This window comes from Pavona decussata, unplaced genomic scaffold (genome assembly GCF_977016875.1).
Source record: "Pavona decussata unplaced genomic scaffold, jaPavDecu1.1 SCAFFOLD_243, whole genome shotgun sequence".
NCBI lineage: Eukaryota > Metazoa > Cnidaria > Anthozoa > Scleractinia > Agariciidae > Pavona > Pavona decussata.
In genome coordinates, this window is record NW_028145648.1 from 602,039 (window position 1) to 625,859 (window position 23,821).

Below are 23,821 nucleotides of genomic sequence, written 5' to 3' on the forward strand. Positions count from 1 at the left end.
AGTTTTTTCCAGAGAAATGGCCCAGAGCCAGCAATAACGTGATCACCAAAGGTCTTGTGATTGTTCTGGTCACAACGAGAAGGCCCTGATCACAGGAACGCAAGCAATGGGTTACAGTGGATTTAACTTGCAGGAGATCTTTAATATACTCCAGGGCTTGGTTGTTGAGCATGCACTTTCTAGACTAAAAGCATCAACTTAAATTGGAAATGATAAACCACAGGCAGCCAGTGAAGATCAAACAAAGCAGAGGAAATGTTATTAAGTTTGGGTAACCTAAAGATTAACCGGGCCGCAGACAGGTATTCAAGAACACCAAAAAGAAGAGAGTTAGTGTTCTGTAGTACAAATGTGAAGTCACAAATGCATGAACAAGGGTTTTGGCAGACTCAGGACTGAAAAATTTCCTAATTTGGCATATCATTATTTTTACAACCCATGGAAAGCCTTGCTGCAGGTCTTTCCAATGTGGATGGACATGGACATACTGGAGTCAAACCAGGATCCTAGGTTGTGAGCACTGCCAAGAGGTTGGATAGTACAGCCACCAACAGTGATGAAACCAAATGAGATTTTAGATAATTGATGAATGTGCCATGCACGGACATTAGCAGCACAGGCCTAAACAGCAGCTAGTGCAACATCTTGGGATTTCTGTATCATCAGCAATTTCACCCATGAGCATCTAGGGAAGATGGCTGGCAATCATGTGACAAGGTCAAGAGACATATAAAATGAATAGAATCGGGCCCATCAACTACCTTGAGGGACACCACAGCTTAAATAAAAATCAACAGAAGTCCAATCCTAAAAAATATTGAGGGGCCGTAGCCAGGATGAAACAGTTAAAATTATAGAAAACGACCTCGGGCTAAAATGACTAAAAAACTACAAGCTTTCAACTGCCCGAACTGCAGTCTTCGACGGGTCAACACAAGGTCAGCACAGCATCAACTCTTCTGCACAGAGCCCTAAATCTACCCAATTCCTCCAAGGGAAAAAAGCGGGAACTTAATTATCTTCATGCAGCTCTGGAGTCCAACGGTTATCCACCTAAGTTTATCCAAAACATACAGGCTAAAAAAACCCGATCCTCAACAACAAATGTATCCCCAGAGGAACTTGTTGGAATGTTTTTCAAGATGGTTGAATCAACCAAATCACGCAAGTCTTTCGCTTCTCTCCCTTACATCAAAGGAGTAACTGAACCTTTGACAAGTATCCTCCAAAAACACGATGTCACAGTTGTAAACAAACCATTTACCACACTACAACAACAGTTCCCAGCTCTGAAATTTCGACCTTCGATGGAATCGCAGACTAACATCGTGTATACAATTCCCTGTACAAATTCTTCATGGCATTATATTGGGGAAACTGGCAGGGCTTTCAATACCCCCAAAAAAAAGAACATTTGAGAAACACCAAAACTGCGGCCAAAGGTTCTAGAATTGGTACTATCACGCCTGGTCCAACAACAATGTCATTGATTTTGAAAACGCGTCAATTATTGACAAAGGCTCCTTAAGAACCAGAAAAACATTAGAAGTGTGGCATACCAGAGTGACACCTAATGCAGATAACAATTCTTGCCCGTTACATCGACAATACAACATTCTTTTTAAAAAAACATTCATAATATTTACATTTTTATTATTTCGCAATTCACGCTTTTTGTTTAAATTTTCTCATCGCTTTCTTATCATTCATTTTAGTCGTCGAAGACTGCATTTTGGGCAGTCGAAAGCTTGTAGTTTTTTAGTCATTTTAGCCAGAGGTCGATTTCTATAATTTTTACTAGAAGTCCAATCATTTATGAGAACACGTTGTTAAATTCATCCAGATAAATAAGAGGCAAACCATTCATGTACACAATCAACAAAACCCAAAAGTATTTGCAAGGACATCAAGGAGAATGGATTGATCGATAGCATCAAAAGCAGCACTAAGATCCAGTAGTACAGCTCTACTAGTATTATTAGTAGTGTAATTGTTTGATGATCCATAGACAAAGTATTTCACTTTGAAACTTTAGCAAGGTAGTTTCAGTTGAGTGAAATCTTCAAAACCCTGACTGGAATTTAGACAAAGGAGCATTGGACTCACAGTGCTTAATTGCAACAATCTTGGAGATGAAAGGCAGATTGCTTACAGGGCAGAACTTTTTATAAATTGGCTCAAGGCGGGGCTTCTTCATCAGTGGTTCCACAATTGCAAAAGTGAATTAATGCTAACCTAATGTCTAGATCCTTAAAATATTTCTTAGCAATAATAATGGTCAATTCTTTGGAATGGTCCTCCCAGGGTGAATCAGTTGAGGCCCGGGTTGAGGGCTGTAAACCTTCTGAAGGTGATAATTTACTACCCTTTGTATGATACTATTAACTAAACTCTACAGAATAGATGTTAATATTACTGTTGGATATTAGTATGAAAAACCATTCCAAGTGCTATTGACTTTGAAGGCCCTGTCCGCTAATGTGTGAAAAAATTGAGACCAATTTTTTAAGAAAAGTGTGTAAAACTGAAAAAAATTAGTGAGCAGCTAAAACATATTTTGAATTTTTTAAGAATGATCTCTAAAAAAATTAATACATAGCTTAACCCACAATTTTCTTTTGGTAAGATCTGCTTTTATCGCATACAGTAGTTATAGGCCATGCAAAAATGCCTGTGAAATTTAAGGTACCATTCAGTTAGAATGACTTGTTTATAAATGTATACAAATACAATAAAGCAATCCTTCTTACTGCTACTTAACAGTTATTTCCACGAGTGCACATTGGATATTACATCAATGATAGAAAGTCAACGAGACATGACAGTTTGCTATAATCATCTCAAATCCAACAAGGGGAGTGACATAATAATTGTTTTATTAGAAACAATAAAGGATCATTGCTACTGTAGAATTTGTGGCAAGATTTCCGCACAGCTTCATACGTTAATTATGTATACATTTTGCTACTCAAATTCTGTTTATGTTCGTTCTTTGTGTAAACAGCATGACGGTTTCTCCTTGGCACACGAAATTCTGGCCACTGGTGCTGGTCGCTTCCAAAGCTGCATTTCTCAAAAATTACTTGGTGGTTAGCGCTTGGATTTTGAATGGATCTTGGATTGAATGCCACGAGAAGAAGCTTGAACCTTTCAGTTTATCTAGTGTTCGATTTGGAAGGCAGGCAATTCTAATTCCTGGGTGAAAATTGGCTTAGCGCTGGAGCAGTCGAAAATGAGTTTTCCACCCTTTTCTTCGCTTATAACAAAACCCACCAGATCACTCAAATTCCCCATTTTGAGCCACAAAAACGACAATACACAGCAACTGAGGTAGGTTTACATTCATTTTGAGCTTTAACATAGACATAACTCTTTTTACAATAACTGTCCAAATTTCCGCGCACTGATTGGCTCGTAGCTATTATCTATAAGAGTACAGACAATAACAATGACGTCAGATGTAACGCGCGTGCTTTCTCAACGAAAAAAATAGCCAATTCCGCTCGCACTTTTTCCATGTTATCGTAAAAAACAAATCGACGGCAGTTTTCTATGGTCTATACCCTTATAGACCATAAAATGAGTCACGCCACAAAATGTCCAAAACTTGGCAGTGAAACCACTCGCCTGCGGCTGGTGGTTCCACTTGAGTTTTGAACATTTTTTGACGTCATTTTATGGTCTATTTAACAATTATTCCACGAGCGCGCGTTGGATATGAGATACCCGCCTCGTTGGCTATAATCATCTCATATCCAACAAGCGCAAGTGGAATAATTGTTTTATTAAAAACAATCAAGAAATATTGCTAGATCTTACTGATTTCGCTGTGCAAGAATAACCAGCAGACAATTTAATGGTCGCTATTTCTCGGCCATGGTATAATTGCTCATATACCATGGCCGCTAAGCCAATCAAATCCCTTGAATTGCATTATACAATGATTCAGTTTTTAATAAAAGAGTATAGACCATGGAAAACTGCCGTCGATTTGTTAAATGTAAAGTTTACGATATTAAGACTCTTTAGTATTCCCATACATTACATACAAACAGACGTGCCGTTTGTGTGGGCTCCCTGTGCTATTAGTATTACAAGTAAATCTCTTACATGAGGTATCTTAAATTATGCTCCTGAGGATTAATGACAACAAATATTTTTTCTGTCTTTTGTATATTGAGAGTCCGGATTCCAGCATGCCAGATTTTCTACATTTAATGTTTTTAAAATTTTAAAACAATCATGCGTTCTCGCGGAGAGTGTTTTGGTGCATTTTGTTTTCCTGTGAAACGTTTACTCTCACTTTTGTAATCTCAGTTGTTGTGTGCCCATATAACGATTCGCTACTAAATACAAAATGTGTCAGTGTAATTTTCTTATCTTACTATTAAAGCTCTTACTTGTTTTTGCCTCTATCCACACCTTGCACAAAGAAATATCTTGCTGGTAGAGTGATTCTTGCATCCAGTCCCGGACCCCAGACAATTGATTTTTTTGCGCTAAGATCAACAGCTTGGTAAAGATGATTACTCCAAGAGAGAATTATCCAAAAGAAGTAGGGTTTCATTTCATTCATCATTGAACATCGAGACAAATCGAGACAAAATAAATAATGCAAAGCGTGCAATCAGCATTCATTCTCGTTCCCAGACCTTGTGTAGAATTTCAGGATAACCGCTGCGTGATGCGTGACCAGCGCCTTTCCCTAAGCCTTTCCCCGTCTTCGAAATCCAGGGACCGAGCGCAGGGCGCGAAACCCGAATGATGTCGTGCCCTTTACCAATGATTTTTCATACTTCGAACATACTTTTCGAGGATCGTATGTCGGCTTATAAAGATATTTTGGGTCAGTGTAAGCCAGATGAGGTGTCAGATAGAGTAGCAAAATATGTTGCTCAAACTATTGAAGTGAGTGGCTGGCAGGCGGTATGGAGGAGCACTCCTAAATCCAGCGGACGTCGCGAGCCATTTGACGTGCTTGTGGAGGTAAATAAAAATAATATAAGTCATAATTGAAAGTGATATTTCTAAATTTCGATTTTATTCTTGAAAAAGGTTTCAACCTGGACAAGATTTTCGCACCACAATAGCCCTTCCCGTTACAATACAAACGGGTTTTGCTAAAAGGCGGCCCACGGTCCACCTCAAGGCCCGGCGGCCCGCGGCCCACCTCACTTCAGTTCACGTCCCGGGGAATTTTTTTTACGCCCACTTCAAGATAATGGATAACTAATTAAGCCCAATTTAGCCCAGATAGCTTGCAGTTAGCCTTTATATTTGGGGTAAGGATATCTAGCCCAAAAATTGCTAATTACGGTAGTCAGTCGTTGGTAATCTGGTGGTAAAGTTCCGCTTGGGAATCTGACGACCCGGGTTCGACCGTTCTTTTCTAACTCAAAAAAGGAGGAAAAAGAAGCTAAGTGTATTATTTATAGTATTTCCAGATTTTTGGTCAGCGGTATACTAAAGCTCATGCTGAGATGTGCACCGGCATGTGAGTCAATCTCGTACCCAGAGTCCTTAGGCTTTTTGGTCAGCAGGTAAGCGACAGAAGAGACTGATCTGGAGAATTTGAAAAAAAATTGAATTTTTTGATTGGCTGCTCTGTATAAGTTACGTAATGGCTTCCATTGTTTTACCACAGAAATCCAATAAAATTCCAGGACCCCAGGACTAACCGCTGACCAAAGAGCCTGAGGACTCTGGGTACGAAATTGCATGTGAGTGTGGTCGACCAACTTGTCGATGGACAACGGTGAGACTCCATTCATTCTGCGATCCTTGTAGCTGTTGGTTTTTCCTCAGAGGAAAATGTTTGATCTAATATATGTACGCCCGTACATATAAATGTTCGTACATTGATGAAGCAGAATTTTGTCAACATAGTGGAGGTTCTTTCTGACCAAAAAATGGACTGGACCATGGACCTTGGGGCCGTGAACTGGGAAGTGGGCCGCGGGCTGCCGGGCCATGGGCTTTGAGGTGGACCGCGGGCCGCAGGTCGCCTTTTAGCAAAACCCAATAAAAAACGATACCTGCATACACAAACAAGTCTGAAAACACCAATAAACAAATGCAATAAAGAACTGTGTTTGAGTTGCACTTCAAAGAACCAGGAATTTCCTCAGCACATGTTCTAATTTAACCATTTTTGTAACCTGGGTCGACTTGTTGAAAGCCCGATTAAGCTAATCCTGGGTTAACAAGAAGTTTGGTTCAAGTATATTTACTAATCCATAAGGATTCATCCAAAAGATTTTTGTCTCTCAGGTTTGACTTAGACTGTTCTTTACTATCAGATTAAAATGAGCCCTTAAAATAATCTTTCATGAGCAAGTTGAAAACCTTGGTTAACTTTTAATCGTAGATTAGTGTTAATCAGCTTTCAAACAACCTGGCCCTGATCAGTATTGAACCCTATTAAGGATGGTGCCTAGTTTTGCCACTGCGCATACGTTCTGCGCATCTGGAGATACTCGGGTTTCTTGGGTGGCATTAACTAATATAGGGATATTTTTGGTGTTTGAAAACTATGTGGAGAAAGCAGAACTTACCAAGTACTCTTGGTATCCAAAATGAAAACTGAGGGTAGCCATGCATTTTTCAGCGATAATAAAGCTTCAATTTGGAACAAAAAAACGCCATACATTATTTTTCTGTAAAAACCAGTGATAAACTGTATTTGCAAGGACCACCGCGAGAAAATAAAAGTACTGGATCCTTTAGTGAAGGATCTAATCAGCAAAAAAATTATTGTAAAGCAAATAATCTAAAATAAGAGCAAGGCTGATTTCCTGGTCAGGGAAGTAATTATTTCGAAAGGCACGGCCTTTCTTCTTCAGGGTATGTTTGAGACTGACCCTGTGGCGAGATACGTTACAATTTTAAACAGTTACAATAGATACCTGAAAAAATAGGCAAAAGTTACATAAACAAAAACGTTACAATTTGAAATTTGAAAATACAACTGGTAAATAGGTATAAGCAAATTAGCTAACGTTACAACGTGGAAGACGAAAACAAAATACGTAACAATGAGTTAATTACATAACTTAGGAAGATGAAAGACGGGGAAAATGTTCATTTCTCATCTCTCCTATTAAGACCTAACGGGTTCATTGTTTGACCTCTGTCGGTGAGGTATGCCTCTCTAGATTTGCGTACACTGTCACGATTAGATTTGATGAGTTCGAGAGGAATTAGTAGCATGTCAGAAGCGTTATGGTCGTTAGAAAGAAAATGTTCTGAAACTGTGGTGGGTTTGGAACTGTTTGTTTTTTAGTCGACTGGTCTACGGTGTTCGTTAAAACGGTCTTTAAGTCGTTGTTTTGTTTCTCCTATGTATTGTTTGTGGCAGCGGTTGCAGTATACCATGTAAATAACATTTTTAGAGTTACAGTCTATATGATGAGTAATATGTCTAGTTTTGCTGTTAGAATGAAATGTGTAGCTGGTACATCCGTCTGTTATCTAGTTGCAAGTTAAACAGTTGTCTCCGCATAGAAAAGATGGATAGATGGGGTGGGTTGTTTTGTGTAAGATTACGTAGTTTGGCGCTAACTAGTAAATCACTCAGGTTGTTGGTCCGTCGGAAGGCAATAAGAGGTGTGGCTTTGAAAACGTTAGCTCAGCGGGGAGATGAAGATAGGATGTTGAAGTGTTTGTGAATAATGGATGATACAGAACGAAAAGCTGGATTGTATGTGAGGACAAGGGGTACTCATATAGGCTGATTGGTGTCAGAGACGTCTTTTGTGTGGGCAATTTGTGGCCAAAATGTAGTTGTCAAATAATGAAACAGCTCCACTTGCACTAGGCAGTGCCTACCTATAAATTTTTATTTTTATGTGGCTTATGACTATGTGGGGAAAGCAACCATTACATTGTTCTAAAAGACAGTAAAATGCAAAGCAATGTCATTCCTTTTTTTCCAAATTAAAGCTTTATTATCACTGAAAAATGCATGGTTACCCCAAATTTTATTTTTGGATACCAGGAGCACTTGCTTAGTTCTTCTTTCTCTGCATAGTTTTAAATCGTGCACAAATATTCCTGTATTAGTAGACACCACTCATAGGAAACCCATGTATCTTGAGATGCGCAGACAATGCTCAGTAGCAAAAGTAAACACCATCCTTAAAACTTACAGAAAGATGGGGAGCGGAAATGCAAGTTCAGTGTGAGTTCATGGAAATGCTCATAATAAACTCTGAGTAATCTTATTTATCCCAGTAGTAGTAAAGAAAAAGAAATACACAAGAGGACATGAAAATTTCCTACCCTGTACATTGTGTCTCCTTTGGGAGAGGTGATTGATGCACACTTGCATGTTTTGCACTTTCTACTGTCCCTGAGAAAAAAAGCAGACTTCAGTCCTGTAGTCTTGTGGAACAACAACAGGATAAATGCAAAACATTGTTGCTTTTTGTGCTCATTATAGCAGCATTGAGACATTGTTACTCTTTATTAAGGTTATTCCAAACCTTTGCGGGTGTTTGGTTCCTTAGAAGAAAAATTGTATGCATGCCACCCCAGAAAACTACAGACTGGGTATAACATATCACTGAAAAGCTTATAAGTTATAGAATGTGGAAATAATGCTTCTTTGAAACCTTTTGCTTACAAAGGTACAAGCCCTGAAATGAAAAACTGACAGCCTGCTTTGGCTGAATTACCAGCTCTCAGCTTAATGCAACGAAACAGTATTAACAGTTCAAAACAAACGTGTTGACACTCGAAATCAAACTAACGTGAAATTAAACACAAAACTACCATAAACTGGTACTGGAGGGTGTATGCTGCACAATTAATCCCTTTGAACAAGTGCTTGCCTAAAGGGGGTATCCCAACCAACTGGACTATATCAGTCAGCTCCAGTTTGTGATGCAAAAGGTTTTGGTATATTGTAACGCTATTAAGTTCGGTTGATATTCACCAGTTTGTGTCCAATCCTTTCCATTCACTTTCTTATAGACCGTTTCATGATGACAAAATTCCTTCTATCTCAAAGATAATTTTTGACAAGCATGACACCTTTGGAATAGCCTCAAGTTCCTGACAGTTAATAATCTTAATATATACTTTATGTATCAGTACTTTATACATGTATGTCAGTTGTTATTTAGACTGACTTTCAGATGACTGACTTACTTTAGATGTGAAACAACATTTATCTTACGAGTGTCATTTGACTGATAGGTGTCAAATGTTAATGCTGGTAGCTTAAAAGCCGAAATTCAAATCTGTGAACCTGTGGCTACAGACTCCCTCAGCTTGTTAGATATGGAGAGTGTGAATAAATATCTGCTCTGTCACAATAATGCTGTGCCCGTAATTGAGCTTTATCCAGTGTATGATGAATCAGGACAGCAGGATGAAACTGCACTGGCAGTTGAACATGTTAGGTTTGTACCCCTGGAAACTTTTTAACAGTGTGAATGTATACATGTATTAAAATGATAAGGGGGTTAGTTTCTAAAGAAACTGCCTTGCTACATTGGTGGGGAGTTGAAACAAAAGTTTGGTTTTATCAACAGAATTGATAACTCAAGGTAATTTGGCCACTATAAAGAGACTTCAGTGCTGACAATTGCAACATTAGCCCTTCCTATTCACTGACAAAGGGCTAATGCTTGAATTGTCAGTACTCAGGACTTTATTGGTGACCCAATTATGAAAGATACTATATATATTAATTAATTTATAATTCATGGTTTGCCTTCCCTAATTTCATACACAGCTGATTTTTCTGTTGAAGATTGACCGGTCAAATAATTTTATAATACAGTGACATCACTAACATAAAGGCACTGTTTATGATACTGTTTCATTTCACTTCTTCTTATTTTAGATGCTACCTGGTAAAGATATACACGCACCGCAATAGCCAGCAGTCTACAATGTACATTGATATTTAAAACTCACAGAACTGGCTGTCCCCGACAATGTCCGCAGCTCTTTGTGGAAGAGAATTCCAATTAACAATTGTGTGGGGAAAGAAAATGAATTTACAGATGTTAGTATGGGTATAGGGTGGGACATAGTGTTCACTATGCATGGGTCTAGTTTTCTGGGAAGGCCTAATGATGGAGGGAATCTAAGGGCAGGAGAGATCTATTATTAAGTCCCTTTTTTAAAGGCAAAGCCTATCTATCTATCTATCTATCTATCTATCTATCTATCTATCTATCTATCTATCTATCTATCTATCTATCTATCTATCTATCTATCTATCTATCTATCATTTCTTCTAAAGTGAATGCCAGCCAAGTTGCGATAGGAGACTGGTGACACTGCCTGGCTCGTAGTTCTTATATTCAGACATAACAAAAAATGCGGCTCATCTTTGTACTTGGAATTCCCAATTTCATCCATTTGGTTGCTTGAATGTGTAAGGATACCAAGCCTGGCTTGCATATTCAAGCCGCAGTCTAACAAGGCTGACATAAAGTGCCTCCTTGGCTTTTCCTATTGCAGGCTGAAAGGTTCTGCATAAGGAGGCCGGGGAGCTTATTGGCCCGGCAGGTTATTTTGGCCATGTGGTGATTCCATCTTTCAAATATTGTTGATATTTTGTGTGGGAAACAGCTGTTGCCAGTAACCATGATGCTAACAACTATAACTGCTGGAAACGCTACTAGTCTTGACTCTTCACCAATGCAACCAGGTTACTCTTCAGCCTTGCCAGATAACTTGTGGTGGCAGGTTAGAGAGCCTCCTGCCAATCTTTATATTAAGTTGTTACTGATTATTTAAAGCTGCTTGTGTGTTTAATTTGCTTATCTTGCTTCATTTGATCTTTTTCTGTAGATTTTTTTATGAGAACATTTGGAGAGAGTGGGATGAGGATGATGATGGTGATTACAGTTATGTAGACCGACATTTAGAGACACGTCTTCAGCTTTACCATGATATACAAGGTGGAAACCTTCCCAAGGATCTTATTAAGAAATACAGAGGTAATGTAACAATAAATAATAATATTATAATAATAATTACTAAGTAATATATAATATTATTACAATAAGAACCTTCCCAGAATCCCTTGCACCTGGAAAATTTACAAACTAGCTGTTAATTTGAAGTCCAAGAGGATGTGACTCCATGTGGAAATAATACATGCCATAAAATATCTGTCATATCAAACTCAGGTCAATGATGTCATAAGTCATGTGGCTACAACCAAACTAAGCTTCAACCAAAACTAGGCTACAACCAAACTAAACTTCACTGTGTGAATGGGATGTTATCAACTGGAAAACAAAGAACATGGTTGGAAGGCTGCTGATAAGGGTTTCTCAAAATTGAACAGTTTACTTCTTTTTTTGAAAAAAAATTAAGGGGGCCTTGGAGTAACTTAGAAGGCAAGGGTGTCAGGGTACAACACAGTTGTTGCACCAAATGATGGGGGTGTTTGAACAGGTCATTCAACATTGTTGAAAGTGTAAAAAAATGTTGAAAGCTTGTTGAAAGTTTGTTAAACCAAATTTAAAGTGGTTTCAACTTTCATTCAACATCAATTCAACACTTTCTTTGTTCATGAAAACGTTGAAACCGTTTGAAAACTCCTTTCATCCAACATTTGCCCAACATCCATTCAACTTTGTTGAACAAATGTTGGCAAATGTTGAAACTGTTAAAACGGGCTCTTTGTTGGTTGTACTTAAAATGCCGCAAAAAAGTTTTCTCGTAAGGGTTTGGAACATGTTGTTTCCCATGCCCTTGACAGTTTTCAGTCAGGCATTCCTAGCTGCAGTTGCATCAGAGCGGAGAGCTCTGTGCACTAAACAGGCTGTAAAATATTGAAAACAAGGCTTTGCACAATGCGCTTTGTTTTTCGTCTGCATTTCACTACGTACGGTATACTAGGGTTATGGATACTGCGACATGTTTACAAGAGTGTTTCCAACAGTTTTTGTCGCATATTTTCTCTCCCTACATTTTGAAAGTTTCTTCTTACAGTAGCTTTATTTTGTGGTGTAGTTTGCTTACGGGCAAAATCAGGTCGCAGCAGAGAATAAATCAAAGAAGCATATTGCTGTAAATTGCCATCTGGAATTTTAGTGCGCACGGTTCATTAACATCAAGGAAAGAATAATAAGTATACTTTAGCTTACTTTGTACAAATGTTTCTTTTGTGCAAAAATGCAACTTGATTATTGTTTCACTTGATTTCTTTCATGTCACCATAATTAAGGCACACAAAGGTTAATTATTATCTTGCAGATTTTGCAATCCTTCAGAGCAGGATAAATTTGTGAAAGGTTGAGAAATTGTGGGGAGAGAACAGACGTTTTATTTTCCGGACGTATCTAATCGATGATCAGTGACGTCAATGAGTAATCAATAGGTAATGAATGAGTACGGTAATCAACTGATTATCCATTGATCATTGGCAATGATCAATGGGTAATCAATGACTAATCGATGAACAAACATTTTTTGGCCTGACGATTACTCCATGATATCATTGATTATTTATTGATGCTTAATTGATTACTCATTGATTACCTATTGATTATCCATCGATCACTTATTTGATTACACAAATTATTATGCGGCACATAATTTATTACAACTGACTTTCCTGTCATTAATCTTTATGTACAGTGAGTGGTTCGTGTATAATAATAGGCAAAGAGGAGACTTGTACAGAATTCATTGGAATCCAAGACTCCTCTCTAGTCTGTTACATTATGTATAGGCCATCAATGAGAAAAATGGAACAGCATGCATCATTGATTTGAAGGACAATAAAATTACCAGGAGGATGAGTTGACTGTCTCACTCTCCTGACTATCAGAGTCCTATTTTCAACAAGTTCTCCTGCCGCAGTAAAAGTTTCCCATCTAAGGCAGTTGTTTTGATCTTCAATGTAAATATGAAATTCTTTTAGATTTATTTCTTTATTTTTGATTTGGTATAGTTTGTGTAGCCACAAGATTAGGGCTGCTTCAAGATTTTGTGGTACCAACCATTCAAAATGATGCATTGGATTTACAATCAGCGGCCACCAGACTGGCCACTTGTGGCAAATGGAAAGCACTCAGACATATTTCTTGGTTGATACAAATCAGCAGGGCTGTGACCTGTGACCTGTATGTTAGCCCTGCCTAATAAAAAATAATACAGTTTAAATAAAATACTATTCTTGTCATTTATCACTACCACTTACAGCATTTTGTAAGATGTATTTCCTGGGTGATTTGTTGTGATAGAAACCTACGACCAGTATCAACAGAAGCTAGCAGAACTTAAACAGCTTCAAGAACAAATGGCAGGTAAAGATCTTGACCAAGAACTGGATGAGATGGATGTACTCAGATGTGCTCAGATTTCTGAGTTTTGTGAATCTCTTGCACATTCACTACAGATTATAGAAAATCCTCAAATGAGGTACCTTTTGGCCACTGTTTCACCAAAGATGGGCGGGCAGAAACCAAGAGGCAGCAGAACTGAAGGAGACGAACCAGTCACATATATTGTTGCACCAAAGCTGCAAGCTGGCATGGTGAAATTTTTTCAAGGTACGCAATATACAGCCAGCAAATTATTTGGTGAGAGTAATTAACATACTTTTATCTATGAGCATTAAAAAAACCCTCCTATCACCCCATCCAGCCGGTAAACATTGTGAGAGATTTGGTCTATGTGTAATACCAAACCTCTCTATTCTCCTATTCTCCTCATTTTTGCAGACAGCAAAGAAATCGGATCTTGTGTCTTATAGGGGGCCTCAATCGATGGTAACGGTCGGTATGTCGGTCGAGTCACGGTCGATATCTCGGTCGATGTATCCACCGAGTATCGGTCAATTGTCGGTCGAGTAGCGGGCGAGTGTCGATCGAGCATCGGCCGCTATATAGGCGATGTATCGACCGATCATTGGATCACTTTCGGTCGAGAGATCGACCGACAGTCGGTCGCGATAGCATCGGCAGTGTGTCGGCAATATATCGGTGAACCGTCGGTCAAGTATCGGTAAAGTATCGGTCGATGCATCGGCCGATACTCGGTCGACACGAAAAAGGAACAAGGAGTTTGCTTTGTTCTAAACCGGTTAAACCGGGACACTACAGTGTACTACGCTGGCATATTTTTGCGCGTTCTCTTGACCTAATATGGTAAAATGATGCAATAGTGCAAGAATAAAATGAGATAACGACAGACTATCAACCGACTATCAGTCGTTATTATATTGGCCATCAACTGATATGACGACAAATATAGCGGTGCGCTATGTACACGAATGTCGATCGAGATAAGAACGAAGTGTCGAAAAACATATTGATAGAATATTGACCGATATATCGGCAGATACTATCGGCCGGTAAGCGGTGAAATATCGAAGAAGTATCGGTGATGTGTCGGTTAAGTGTCGGTGTATTACTATCTATATCGGCCGACAGCCACCTCGGTCGATACGACGACCGCCATAGCGGTACAACATCGACCGAGTCATCCCCAATTATCGACCGAGTAGCGACCGAGGCTCGACCGAGATATCGACCGTCAGTCGACCGTGAGTCGACCGAGGTATTGACCGTTACCATCGATCGAGGCCCCCTATAAGACACAAGATCCGATCCAAGAAATCTGAGTGTGAGAGTTTTAATTCTTTCACTTTTCTTTCACACAAGACCAAATTTATCTGCTGTTTGCAAATACGCTCCTATTTAGAGGTCGTGAAAAATTTGAGAATTCGTTTTATTTCAGAATTCTTTGCATAGTTTGATAGCCAGCTTTATAAGCTTTAATTTGATATAGGGGTTTAGGTATTAACCTGGACATGCTAAATCACTTGGACACAAGACACCTCTAAAGGCATACGGTAACCTTTAGGAGTTCTTGTCTCTGAAACCAGCTACCAATAATTGGTAGCTGGTTTCAGAGACAAGAATAATTATTATTCTCTTCGCTCGTCTACACAGTTTCTTCATTCCAAAAGGCAGGTGTTCTACACTTGGGGATCATCTTCAAGTCTTTGTCGTCCTTTGGCCATGCTGCACCTGTTTTATGGAACTCATTGCAATTAGCTATTAATAACAAGTTAACAAGTAGCAGCTTGGCCACTGTGTGAAAACAATTCTTGTTAAGAACGCTTCTCATTTATGAATGATGATGATCATTTAATTTAATATCATTATAATGTTATGCAAAGTGCTTTTGAATATCTAATAGTATTTAAGCACTATATAAATTGTTATTATATTTACTATTATTATTGCTGTTACATTTTAAAAGGTGTTTCTTATCCTGTGTGTTGCCCCCCTATTCAACAGACAATACAGTGATAGAGCATTCTCGTTGCTTGGGAAAGGCACTGGATCGCTATTATATTGGGGATACAATTGTAGTCTTTCCTGGAAAATATAGCCTTGATAGGGTGTACCAGCTTGTGGATTCTGTTCACATCACTGGAAAAGGAAACTGTTCTGAAATAATTGGTAAGGTTTGGCTGCCTAATGATCAAAACCAATGAAGGATGGTTGACATCATACTAGACCTAGCTGGCTAAACTTAAATTAAGCACAGTGTTTTTCTTTAGCTTGAATTTACTGTAGTCCCTGTGTTTTTCAGTCTGTTGTAACATGTGTAACTGTACACGTTTTGTCAGTGGTATTAGACAAAACTCAAGACACTACATGTGAGACATTGAAGATAGATGAAAATTGTCTTAGACAAGCCTGCTAAAAAATATCTGGATATCAGATCTGAGCTTTGATGGTGTTTTGATCTCCTAACATCTGTCACTGGGTTTGTTTCATGAAAAAATCTTCTTTAAAGTTTGCTCTTTAATCAGGTGTGCAAATGGATCTGGGATCACTCTGCTGCCTGGGAGTTAAAGGGTTAATATGGGCCACCTGTGGCTCTACTGTGACTTCATACCCTTCACAAATTTATAATAATATTGCCAAGGACTCCAACTAGGATTGATCACTAAGCTTATTCCTATTGTGATAAAACATAGCTAACCTTACCATTATGCCTTTGCAGTTACTTTTTTTACATTTTACTCAATCTTGTCTTTGCTATTCATCGTTCTTGCAACTTTTGTACATCAATTCCATGTAATCTTGAATATTTCCAGTTGACATACATATATGAGTTGTTTAATATTGTTAGTCTGTTGTAGTGACAATGATGAATTCACATTGGAATGCAGTGCAAGTGAAGTAAGCATCAAGAATGTCACCTTTGAACAGGAAGGCAATGATAGTGAGGGAATTGTTCTCATCAAGGGTGGCCGTGTGACATTTGATAACTGCCAAATGAAGTGTGCAATGAATGGTGTGACAGTGGAAAGCAGGGGAGAGATGGTGATGAGAGAATGTGAGCTCCATGGTGCTAAGGTATAAGTTAGGACTCATGCACAGTAGTGCTCAGTAGCCAAGATTTAAACCAATTTAACTTAATTTGTGCGAAGATGAAGGGAGTTGACAATGCACATAAACACCAAATAAAGATAGTTACATGGTGATACCAGTTAAGGCCATTTTACAAGTCAAATGTTTGAACTAGCTTTCTTATACAACATTAGAAATGTTCTTTCAGGCAAAGTGCGGTGTCTTTTAAGAATTTGAAAATAATTTAATTTAAAAATTCAATCAGTGAAGAAAACTTTGAACAAAAAAACACATGAAAATTTTTTAATCAGCACATCAGAATAACCTTATTCAATGTGTAGGGAATAAGTTTAAAATCATTTTAGGACAAGAATGGTTATTTCTTGTTACATGATCGGGCAAAGATATAATTTCTTTTAGCCTTAAAGGTAGTGTAGTGTCTTAATTTCAATTACTGATGTGTCATCTGCATTCACGAGTTGGTTCGCAGGAGCCTTTGATTGAAAATGTCAAGGTCCTGTATTCAAGTGAGATTTGTCTGGAGTAAACGATTAACCCGAACCCCTTTGAACATGATTTTTAGTGGCTGTTGCTTCACATTCCACCCATAACTGTGCAACCAAGCAAAGAGGTCTACATGTTAATTCTTTCACAAAAAAGTAAATGTCCTTTTCAGTTTGCAGTCTGCAGAAACTCAGTGCAACCAAGGAAAGATAGCCTGTGAATACAGACGTATTTCCAGCTGTTGCTTCTCTCCACCAAAGAGAGAGAAGCGACAGCCCAAAATATGTCTGCGTTCGCAGGCTAAGGAAAGAAGGCTACATTGTAAATTCTAGCACAAAGAAGTAAATTGAAATGAATTTGTTCCACAGACTTATGACATGACTTTGTACCAATCACAGCTAGTCTACAAAGTGTGTTGTTAAACTTTAGTTTCAAAATTTGATGATTGTTAGGCTAAGGACAATGGAATTTATTAGTTGAATTCCATTTAGACTAAAAAATTATTCTTCATTTCAATTTGAGTTTACAGGAAGTTTCCATGAATGGTCCATGTTGGTCAATTTCAAATGAGGTTAAGGACCAAGTCAACAACATGATGTTTCCTTTTATTGTATTTTTCTGTCCCATAGTCCTCCCCCACTTTTGTTATGATAAACAACAAAGAGAGATGTTTTATTTTTATGTTCAGAAAATTGTAGAAAATAACATCGCCAAGTAATGTCTGTATAAATATAGTTACATAGCTCTTCTCTAAAGACTTTTATTATTTGATCTACAGTCTGCAGGAATTGCAGTTTCCCCAGGAGCATGTGTTCTTTTGGCAAACAATAAACTCTTTGACAACGGGGACTACAACAAAGATTCTCAGTCACAATCACCCACTGGTGCTATTCTATTGGAGGTCTGTGATTTTAGGCTTGTTATATATATTTGATTTGTATGCCATGTATGCCAGCCTCTTTACTTAACAGTTACTGGTTATCACTGCCTTAATGGAACTGCATGTTCTCCATTTAAGAATTTTTTTCAACAATTAAATCATAATGCTTTAAACACTAGAAAAAATGGGAGTTAGCAGCAAAACTGCACAAGGTCAAATTGGATTTTGCGTGCTGTTTTTTTTTTTATTTTTTAGGTGCCTCAATATTTAATTCATTGCCTTTGAGTTTGAGAAACATTAATTCTAGAGTTGTATTTAGGAAAGCCTTGGACTATTATTACCTGTAAATTTTTACTGTAGTTCTAACTTAGTACATATTTTGCTTTTACACAATATTATTTTAAGTGTTTGTTTTTTTGTAAGTTTTTAATTCCTAGTCAAAAGGACCCGTTGATAACAGTACTCTATAGTGAAAGTTTATCCTGTATAAATATTCGATTGTTATTATTATTATTATTATTATTATTGTTGTTGTTGTTGTTGTTGTTATTACACTCATTATTAATAAACAGGGCATGCTAGTTTCCTTGACAGCTCTCATTGTTAATCCCTATTAAAAAAATCACCCTCTGAAAAACTATGGGAATTCCTAATATAGCAGAAAACTTATTCACACCGAATTGTGGTGGGTGGTAGTTTTTGTGTGCCACTGTTTTCTTTTTCTTTTGTCATTCATTTAAAATGTTGTTCTTTTGTATGTCTGCATGGTCATTTGTAAATGCAAAAACTTTCTACCTGTCTTTACTTACAGCACCACCATCCTTGTCGTTAATAGACCCACCTACATGTAAACAACAACAACAAAACCCACCTGCATGTCAAAAGAAAAAACTATTCTCAGGGAATAAGTCCCCCTATTTCCAGGGATGTATGTGTAGCCCCCCCCCCCCACCCCCATATTTTTTCTTGTTTTCTTAACATAGGTTATCACTTTCACAGAACAAGTAGAGTGAGTAACAATATTATTATTTTCTAACTATTGATTACTTATTATTTTATTACCGTTTATGGCACACAAACAAAGAAAATAATAGTAATAATAATGATAATAATAATGAAAAAAAAAAACCAGGCCATTGGACGTACACAAAATAGTCAAAGACCCCATGTACAGCAAACCACCTCAAACAACTAATAATTAGTTGTTTGAGGTGAACAAATGTACTAAGAATATATGAACACAAACAAAGGGTTAAAAATTCAAAAACAATATCAAAACAGAAATTAGTGATGCAGGACACTAATAACTAAACAAGAAGACTGTCAGCCCAAGATTTTCCTTACATTATTTTCATTTAAATGAAGATAAATTACGGCTAATGCAAACTGCTCGGTAAACAGTTCCAACTACCTACAATTCTATTAGAAAAGGAAAATTTAAAGTCAGAGGTCCTAGTATAGTTTTTCCTTAGCTTCAGGCACTCAATACCTCTGAGAGTGTACTGATCATCTAAAGAATAAAAATTTAAATAACTAGTAATATCCAAGTAATATCCAAAAAGAGTTTAACCCCACTTGTAAGCCAAACCCCCTCCCCTCTCCTAAGGACATAGGGCCACCCAAAACCCCTTAACCCTGTTAGCTGGGATGTATAAGATTATCAGGAAGATCTCTTAACTCAACGGTGTATCTTTTCATCTGCAGGCCATTTCAGATTATGAGAAGACTAAAGCTGTTCTGACAAACAATTATATTTCAAAGAATCATTGCTTTGGCATCTGCATCAAGAAAGATAGCAAAATATTTGCTGCAGACAATGATGACCCTGAATATGGTATTCAGTTAGAGATGACAAACAATGTCTTTGAGGAGAATGCAAATGGAGATGTTGGTCACTTCCCTGTAACTACAGTTGTGGTGTAGTGTACAGAACAATAATAATAATATTGCAACTCTTAGTTGCTGTCTTCCCATAAAGCAAAAAGCCAACTTTTCTGGTTGATTAGAATACAATATAGCTGACAATGTAAGAGTATTAGTCAAGAGTGAAAGCTGTAGTGAAGTTACTTTGAATAAATGAAATCAATATATATACACTAAAGTAAATGTCTGTCTCCATGTGTCAAACATCTAGCCTGGTTTACTGCATGTATCTTGTTGCCATTGTCTTGCTCTCTACATTGACAAAACCGGCCACACAATAAGGAACTGTGCAATAATTACCTGGATGGTGGAGGTTGGGAAATTGGTAAAATATGGCTCAAAATTAAGTTACACCCCTGCCCCTCTCACTAAGCCCCCCTTGTATGTATTAAATTTCGCACCCACCTCCCTCTCTCTGGTTGTGATTTTCCCCTATGCCCTGCCCCTCTTGTTTCCCAGCCCCCCTCAAGGTAATTGTTGCACAGTTCCCAGGGCAACAATGTTTTGGAAAACATCACCACAGTATCAAGAAAAACATGCTGGGCTTTCCTGTCACAGAACATTTTAATTCAAGTGATGCACAAGTCTGTGGAATGATGCGGTTGATCTAAACAAAGACGTGAAAAAGCGAAGGAAGAATACAAGTGACCCAACTGATTCCAGAAAACGACACTGAGCGCAAATGAGTTGTTGTATAAATGACGGGAAAAGTGACTTTAATATTGTATTAAGACATATTGTAAGGTCTGGTATATTTTATTAAAACCACTGTTATCAGATTGCGCTAATTTTTTGGAATTTTGGACCTGTTATAAAATTTCAAAAACATCTGGTGTCTGCTTTGAGAGGTTTTTTGAACCAACATGTTGGAAAAAAGTGTCCGCTGTCCGCCTTAGAGAGAGTACAGTTACAGTGAAACAAGTGAAATTCGGCAGGGACTAAATTTACTGTCCGTCTTAAAGAGGTGTCCACTTTAGAGAGGTGTCCGCTTAGAGAGAGTTGACTGTATACTAAGTGAGTTGTTTGAGTTATCTAAGTATTACTATTAAACATACATATATCAGAGGCATTATTTTTCCAGTCAATTTATTGTTCCATGATGAGCTGCATAAATTTGTCATTTGTAAATTCTAGGTGCACATACTGCAGAAAATCTGGAAAACTCTAGGACTGGAGTGAAGCAAGGTGAAAAACGGTTGAAATTTGTTCACGCGCAAATAAATTTGTATAATGGAATTTTTTTTGAACAGTTTCTTACACAATTTTTTATAGAATACAATTATATATCTTATCACTTGGAATCAATTAATGTTATCTCATTTCTTACACAAACGTATCGAGTGCTCTTAGTTTATTACTATGCGAGAAAAGCAGATGTTAGCAAGGGCTATTGGAATCCAAAAAGAAAATTGGGGGAAACCACGCAATCTTTTTTGAGATAATTAAGAAACAATAACTCTAAAAAGTGCTAAAATACAAAGCAACCTGTGGCATTTTTTTATCAAATTGAAGCCTTATTATCTCTGAAAAATGCATGGTTACCCCCAATTTTCTTTTTTAATGCCAAGAGCACTTGCTAAGTTCTGCTTTCTCAACAGTTTTAAACCACGTTAAAATATCCCTGTATTTGTAGGCACCACCCATGGCGAACCCGAGTATCCTGAGATGCGCAGAACGTATACACAGTAACAAAAGTAGGCACTGTCCTTTATACCATAAAATTCTGATATTATTTCAAAGGACCTTTTCTAGGCAAGTTTTTTTTTTCCAATATGAGTTAAGCTTGTTATCAGATATGGCATTTTGTGTTTGAAGTGAGTGGAGTGGAGTGAATACAAAAGAGAATACACTGCATCTACAACTCGACAAAGCTATTTTTAAAAATAGTAACAAGCTTTACTGGGATAGTGGCTGAACACAACAAACTTTCAGCAATGGTACAGGTAGAAACGTTTTGTGCAGAATGGTTGAAAGTGACTTTTGTTTTGGGGAACCACAGATCACTTTTGGGCAAGAATCTTGATGCCATATGAATATTCTAACCATATTCAGAAACATGCAAAGACTTCTCAATTTATTGAACACATGACCCCTTTCTGCAGTGAGGGGTGTCACTGGTGTTAAAGCAGTACAACAACTGCCACATAAAAGAAAAAAACCATGCCTATGTGCCATCATAACCATACAGTAATGTAAGGATTAAGATCCCTAGAACATCTGTTGCGGAACACTGCTTGTTAGCCTATTTGATACATGTAGATCATTCAAAAGAAAGCAGACTCAAAGTCAATTAATTGGAAACTTCATTGCAACACGGCAACGCGTAGGTTGCTGTTGATTATTCTGGGCCCACGTTCCAAGGAATAAAATTTATACATTTACACCAGAAGAGCTGCAGGGCATGCACACATTAGTCGCAACTTCTATATAAATTAATCATATGATAAAAGAAACATCTCCACAGAATGGCTAACCTGTGTAAGAGTATTTTCTTATGATCGACTTGACTTTTTTAGATGATGATAATTGGGTAAAATCTTAGTGAGAAAATCTAGCTGTAGTGTTTGTGGCACTGGTCTTTCCCCTTGAACTCTACGGGTACAGCTTTGTCCGTAGATAACAGTATTCTCGAGCAATGTCTCTTGTGAGGTCACTTCACACTTCGCTCCTATAACACAGCCATGAGAGACACCAGTGTAGCGGCCAATTTTGCTCTTTGCCTCAAGGATGTTGTTGTCTCCCACATTCACCGCCTCGCACTGACTACCCACCTCAAACACGTTATGGTTTCCAATTTTCATCACGATCTTTTCGCCTGGTTGTACATCTTCGTCGGAATACAAAGAGTTCAATATGGTAGCTTGTTCTTCGATGAGGTTGTTGTCTCCGATTATTATAGGTCCTGCTTCAGCAATTATTCGAGCTTTGGGATGGATGACTGTTCGTGCACCAATTGTCACTTCACCTTTTATTTCAGCCTCTTGACAAACGACTGATCCAGACCCGATTTTCAATTTACGAGGCGTTTGAGAATGCTTCGACATACTGAAGTGTACTTTCCTCGGAGCTGCTGTTGGCTATATCATCATGTATTCCATAATATAGTGTAGCCAATAGCCACAGGGCAACCACGCAAACTCTATGGTGCAATGCAAGGCGTTGTTGACTCTTGATCGAGATCAGTGATGAGAAGGGATTTCCCATAAGACGGAAATGGTAATGGTAATGCATTTATATACCACATTTTCTATTCATATATTAATTCAAATGCGGTTTACATCAGCATAGGTCCATTAGCGACCTCATCCTACCCACCCAACCCATGAAATCACGAAACAGCACAAAGACCAGACCAGCACACCGGGAACTCCATGCCCTTCCGGACTCTCCTCCGGAAAGAAAGCAGGAAACGTTTTCTGTTTGCAACGGGAGACGACAACGACAACGCCGCAAAACAATAGGTTTAATGTCGAAAAACAATCGCACTACACGTGCGTTTTACATTTTGGTGCATTTCTCTACCGTCCTCCGCAAAACAACGTCGTGAAATGAACACTTTCAAGGTTTTGTGGAGAACGTGAGACACGACTGTGAATTTTTAATTTTCTTCTTAACTTGAGCGCCACTCCTATCAAGTTGGTTCCTGGATAGTTCGCCGTTTCTGTTGTGTGTGTCAGATCGGTGGAGAAAGGTGAAGTCTCTCTATATAGCATTGCAGTTTTAATATTGAAACACGAAGGGAAACCTTCTGATGTTTTAATATAGCTTTTAAATTTTTTTAAGATTAAGCGCATGTAGAAAGCTAATTTATTTGTAGAAAACCGTGTCACTAGTAGAACTAGTGAAGATAACTGAACCATACGGAAATACAGACAGGAAGGACAGACAGACGGAAAGGGGAGTGAACAAAAGGCTGAAACCACTAAGGCCAATGAGGGACTAACCGAATAATCAGACAAATACCCCATGGATACCAGCCCAGGGGGGATACCAGCCAAAATGAACAAACCACACAACCGAAAGCCAACCCAGCCCCATAAACGAAAGATCAGCATAAGAAACCAATTGAACGGTTGTAATTAGTTTCAGTGTGGGCTATTAGTGTGTGAATCTTTATTAAAATTTTTATTAAAATTTTTCAGTCCTCTGTTGGAATTATTGCCATTTT

At 38.0% G+C, this 23,821-nt stretch overlaps 3 protein-coding genes across 4 annotated transcripts in view; 1 reads left to right on the forward strand and 2 right to left on the reverse strand.

Annotated features, from left to right (window-relative positions):
- LOC146457442 (protein O-glucosyltransferase 2-like) overlaps positions 1–4,659 on the reverse strand; it is a 91,885-nt gene extending 87,226 nt beyond the window's left edge. Inside the window, exon 1 of the mRNA XM_085091953.1 lies at positions 4,401–4,659. Coding sequence (XP_084948079.1) covers positions 4,401–4,579 — 179 coding nt within the window. The 5' untranslated portion in view covers positions 4,580–4,659. The remainder of the gene's footprint in view (positions 1–4,400) is intronic.
- A 53-nt stretch (positions 4,660–4,712) lies between these two features.
- On the forward strand, positions 4,713–22,131 carry LOC146457447 (SHC SH2 domain-binding protein 1 homolog B-like). Of its 2 annotated transcripts, none has more exons than XM_085091951.1 (8): positions 4,713–4,986; positions 9,199–9,404; positions 10,810–10,958; positions 13,218–13,526; positions 15,282–15,446; positions 16,126–16,352; positions 17,629–17,751; positions 19,435–22,131. In XM_085091951.1, the coding sequence occupies exons 1-8, from the start codon at positions 4,762–4,764 to the stop codon at positions 19,651–19,653; spliced, it is 1,623 nt and encodes a 540-aa protein (XP_084948077.1). In that variant the 5' UTR covers positions 4,713–4,761; the 3' UTR covers positions 19,654–22,131. The 2 variants fall into 2 exon arrangements, with proteins under 2 accessions (XP_084948077.1, XP_084948078.1); XM_085091952.1 differs by lacking the exon at positions 4,713–4,986 and adding an exon at positions 5,634–5,755.
- Positions 21,940–22,820, reverse strand: LOC146457448 (dynactin subunit 6-like). Its single transcript, XM_085091954.1, has one exon. The coding sequence runs from the start codon at positions 22,695–22,697 to the stop codon at positions 22,146–22,148; it is 552 nt and encodes a 183-aa protein (XP_084948080.1). The 5' UTR covers positions 22,698–22,820; the 3' UTR covers positions 21,940–22,145.
- Positions 22,821–23,821: the final 1,001 nt, after the last annotated feature.

What these genes read in the sequence shown, in the direction of transcription:
- LOC146457448 (XM_085091954.1), bottom strand. Translation starts at nt 22,697, where the DNA reads ATGTCGAAGCATTCTCAAACGCCTCGTAAATTGAAAATCGGGTCTGGA.
- LOC146457447 (XM_085091951.1), top strand. Translation starts at nt 4,762, where the DNA reads ATGATGTCGTGCCCTTTACCAATGATTTTTCATACTTCGAACATACTT. An exon ending in CATGGTGAAATTTTTTCAAG is followed by an intron (nt 13,527 to 15,281) that starts GTACGCAATATA and finishes CCTATTCAACAG; the next exon opens with ACAATACAGTGATAGAGCAT. An exon ending in GTGAGCTCCATGGTGCTAAG is followed by an intron (nt 16,353 to 17,628) that starts GTATAAGTTAGG and finishes TTTGATCTACAG; the next exon opens with TCTGCAGGAATTGCAGTTTC.